The 4,600-nt window shown below is 58.0% G+C and overlaps 1 protein-coding gene across 1 annotated transcript in view; it reads right to left on the reverse strand.

Moving 5' to 3' along the window:
* LOC104506537 (calcium/calmodulin-dependent protein kinase type II subunit alpha) overlaps nucleotides 1-1,011 on the reverse strand; it is a gene marked incomplete at both ends in the record, with an annotated part of 4,068 nt that extends 3,057 nt beyond the window's left edge. Inside the window, one exon of the mRNA XM_010147515.1 lies at nucleotides 979-1,011. Within this exon, the coding sequence (XP_010145817.1) occupies nucleotides 979-1,011 (33 nt within the window). The remainder of the gene's footprint in view (nucleotides 1-978) is intronic.
* Nucleotides 1,012-4,600: the final 3,589 nt, after the last annotated feature.

Consider the following 4,600-nt stretch of genomic DNA (forward strand, 5'->3'; position numbering starts at 1 on the left):
AAACCAAGGAAAACGCCAGCCGGTCCAACCCGTCCTCAACCACAGCTCTAGGGCAGCGCTGGCAGAGCCCTCCCTGACCTCCGCCCCTTGTCGCCAAGGGCACAAGAGCTGGGCTGGGGGTAGGAACGGCGCAGCATTCCCTACGGATGCCTGTGGGGACAGAGACGGGGGCGGGTCTTGGGGGGGAGTTTGGTGGGTTCCTAGGAGCGTTGCAGGAGGGGCAGGGAGAGGGGCTGTGCAGGGGTGGAAGACACCATGTTGACTGTACGATAAAGAGAGAGATGTACGAATTAAACAGCGAGGAGGAGCTGGGATGAGAAAGAGGGGACTGTGCAGGGGTGAGAGAGACCACACTGACCGCAGAGTAGGGAGAGAAATGTACAATACAACAGAGTGCTTCCGAGACCCACATGGACCACCGAAGGCTGAGACACAGCTCTTTCAAGAACCAGCTGAGCACTACACAGATTTTTTTTTTTGGGGGGGGAAGGGGGGAGGAGGGTACTGACCCCCCGTCTCTCTTCAGGAGCCCCATCAAGGCGACTCTGCTAGCGGAGCTAGAGCAATGGCTCTGCTAGCTCTTCCCAGCAGAGCCTTGCTTATGTATTACCCATAATACCCCGATGTAGGTTGGCAAGGTGTCCCATGACCATACAGTCCCCGCAGAGGCATGGAAGGTGTTTCTCCAAGGCTCCTTGGACCGATGCAGCCTGCAGACCTGAGTCAGGAGAACTGGGAGAAACGGCATGAGAACCCATCAGCAAGAACCAGGGCTGGCTTCCCGCCAGCCGGCGGCCAGCAAGTGCCTGCACCAACCCTGCTAGTGGGGCTTGTGGGTGATACGGCTTCGGGGGTGTTCCCTCCAACCCCCGCGTCCCTTCTTCCCTACCCCGAGGTAACTTCCAACAACGGGGGGAAAGCTGGAACGTGTGGAGAAGCCCAGCAATATCGGCATTGAGGAAGACGAAGGACACTCACCATTAACTGAACGCTGGAACTGGACTTTCTTTTCTGGAAAAACAAGGAGAAGAGATGGAACAGGAAGAGACACAGAGTGAGAAAGGCAGAGAGCGGCACATGAGAGGCAGCAGCTCCTGAGCCACCCTTTGTGGTCCTCGTGAAGGGGTAAATGAAAAGCGGGGATGGGGCAAGTGGTGCTCCTGCAGGGACGTGCTGCTGGCTGCGGTGCTGGTGGTGCCACGCCAGCTCCGTCCCCGCACTCCGGCTGGCACCGCTCTCTCCTGACCTGCCACAATCTCTGCTGTTGCTCATCCCAAGGACCTGCCTAGTCCAAAAGGGAGTCCCCTAGGAGCTGATGGCCACTCTGGGGGCTTTGTGACCAGGCCAGCAAGCTCAGAGGAACAGGAATGGGATGCTGAAAAGCAAAGGCAGCTCCCCCTGCATCCCTGCACCCAGTGCCAATGCCGTCCTGATGTTTACAGGCTCTGGAGCTGCGCTGGGTGCGTCTGTCCACACTGCTGACTAGTGTGGGGAGGCTCAATTAGCTCTGGACCTAGACCAGTACTAAGCTGTCCGGTTTAAACCCAGCGTGGCTGTCGCTCCTGGGCCCCGCAAGGCAGACGCGCTGTGGGAAGCTGTCCTGAGCGCAGCTCTGGTGCGTTGCATCAGGACAAGTCTCCTCCAAAGAGGAGACCTTACGCATGCACGTATCTCTCCCCATCCTCAGCCACTACCACTAGCCTTTAAGGCTTTGGGGTTGGATGACCTCACAGCCATGTTTCTGCTTGCAACCCCAAACTACTTCTGGACTCTCCTTCCCTGCTGTGCTCCGCTCCCTGTCCCCGTCTTTAGTCTAGCCAGGAGACAGAGGGACATGCACGTCGGCCTCATACCCTTCCCTGCAGAGGGAAAAGGAGCACACACCGTGCCAATCCCCTGGAAAAGTCCACAGAGCAACCCGTTAGGGTGCGTGGGTGGGCTGCAGTTAAAAACTGCTGGTATTCACCCCTTCACTGCTCCTTTCACATCCTACACGGCTCCCACCGGCACCATCACTGAGCTCCCCCCTCCCTCACTAGGTCCTGCGTTAGCCCTCACACCCCCCTTCCCCAGAACAACTGATGTCCCAAAGGGTGAGCTGCGGTCTTTCAGAAGGAATCTCCTGGGAGAGGGAGCCGCCGGAGCTGGGCTGCCTGCGGGAAGGGCTGACAGCTTCTGCTACCCAAGGACGTGACACGGGGCAGTAAACTGCAGGAACCTCAGACGCAACAGAATGCAACACAAAGCAGTGACCGCACCGAGTCTGGACATACAGTAACAGGATGCAACACGGGGCAGTGAGCTCATCAGTTTAGGACGGGACAGGATGCAACACGGGGCAGTGATTTCATCAGTTTACAACGTGACGAGATGGGACACTACACAGGGCAGTGAAGGTATCATAGCTGGCTGGGACCAGAAGACCTCCCAGAGACCCCAGAGCAGGGGTCGAGGGGGAATTTCGGTCCCGCCAATGCTTTTAGTAGGGGAGGAACCTCCTTGGGGCAGTGAGTTTCGAGCCCTCGGAGTCAGGGCAGGCACCACGCTGGTGCTGGAGGGCTGTGTGGGCAGGCTGGAGGGCAGCACCAGCTACCTGCTGCCTGCCTGGCTTTTTGGGCAAAGGGGGGGCTGCCCAGGACCTGTCTGCTCGCATGGGGTCAGTCAGTCCAGCAGCCTTCTCCAAACGGAGCCCCATCTCTTCTGGCATTGAACCATACCACGTGGCCCGACTTACAGCCCTGCTCTCAGCAGGCAGGACCCTTCCCTTCCCACCTTGCCAAGGCGGATTTGTAGGTTCCTGCCTCGCTTTTCCAGCAAAGACGGAAAGAAATGCCCAGCAATGGAATCTGCCAGCTCCCACGGAGAGCCAATACAGCTTTGCCAGAGCATTCCAACTCCCTGTGCCTCTGAGAGGGGGTTATGCCGCAAGTGCCCCCAGGCTGAGCATGGGAATGAGGGGTGGGAATGGTAACACTGAAGGTGGCCAGCACAAGCAATTGTTGGGAATGAGCTTTCTTCTACTTTGTCTTCTCCTCTCCCTTCCTGGCCATCTAGCCAGGCTGTCTCACCTTCATCCACGGAAAGGGGGCAATAAAAAAGCAAGCATGTTTTCCAGAGCCTGTGCACCCTCCTGAGCTGGGTGTTGGCTGGTGGGATGCACTCGGGGTGAAGCCTCACACGCTGCTCCCCCTCACCAGCGAGAGGTTGAGGACTAGGGACACAAACCAGCCTCTGATTCTGCTCTGAAACCAGACCCTCCTTGCTGAGTGATGGCCCAGAAGGCTGTTTACCCAAATCTGGCTATTTTGCTGACAGGATCATCTCTTCTCAAAATAACATCTGCCATCAAAGCTACTTTGAGGACCAAGGGGGAGCACCACCAGCAAGCTGGGCTGGCAAATGGTCTTCTACTACCACCCCAGCCCTGCCATGCTAGAGATGAAATTCAAGGCCAGCCCCTTTCTGCTGGAAAATAAGACTCAGAACTGTGCCTGCTGAAACCTCCCCATCCTCCAGTCTCTCCTTTGACAGCTTAAAAAGGCACATCCTGACTGCTCTCCCCTGTGCTCCAGCAAGTCGCATCAAGCTCTACCTGCGGTGTCACTCCTCAGGTGACCCCCCCGGAGGAGCTGGGACCTCAGAGCAGAGACGACAGGCCAGCAGTGGCTGGCAGATGGGTTGCTGTGACTCCCGGGGGACCTGTCCCCTCTGTGCCAGCGCTGTTGTCCAAAACCAGCTATCCTGTCCTGGAAGCCACCTGATACCCACATGCCACCCTGGCCCGAAGCAATGCCCTCTCACAGCAATGCAGGCCATCAGCTTCGCGTTGCAGAACAACGCTGCATGGCCAGGACGGTCTTTTGTGGAGCTGAGCCCAGATCTGGGCGGTTGTGTGTGGTCCCAAACCTTGCAGGCTTGGCCTGTCGCAGCCCCTGGGTCTGGAAGGAGCGGGAGGAAGACAAGCCATCCCCAGATCTCTGGCTCCACTGACCATTTGGACCGAGGAGGGAAGAAGCCAGTGGAAGGCTCTGCTCTTGCAAAACCCTGTGTCCCTCACAGGTCCCTGTGAAAGGGCCGGAGGAGGAGCAGCCATGCTGCAGCCAGGCTCCCAGAGCTCTGCCTGACACCTTGCACCTTGCCCCAGGATGGGGGATGTGATGGCACCAGCTCCCCCCTGCTGAGTGAAGAAACCGGATAAGGAAAGACCCTCACGCTGGACATTTCTTCCTGCAGGAGACATCTGACAGAGCTCGCTAACCACTGCCAACCACCACACACCTCTGTACCATCATCAGAAGCTGCCCGGCAGCAGGAGTTTGCAACCTTGTCCTGGAGAAGAGCTGTGGTCCCATTTCAGAGGGGCAGGCAAACCCAAGGGCTCTGCAGCCTGAGAAATAAGGTCCTCCAACCACTGGCTTGTTTTTAGAGCATCACCAAGCCATTTGCTCTGTCTGCACAGGGAGCCAGCAGTGCTGCTGGGAGGGTTAAAGGCCCTCATGTGCCACCCAGCAGCACCCCAGCCCTCGGGGATGGAATGGGAGAGGAGCTGGGGGACGAGCCCAGCCCCAAAACATGCTGGGGTGAGCGGGAGATGCAGCCA

Source organism: Eurypyga helias, unplaced genomic scaffold (genome assembly GCF_000690775.1).
Source record: "Eurypyga helias isolate BGI_N326 unplaced genomic scaffold, ASM69077v1 scaffold3162, whole genome shotgun sequence".
Taxonomy (NCBI): domain Eukaryota; kingdom Metazoa; phylum Chordata; class Aves; order Eurypygiformes; family Eurypygidae; genus Eurypyga; species Eurypyga helias.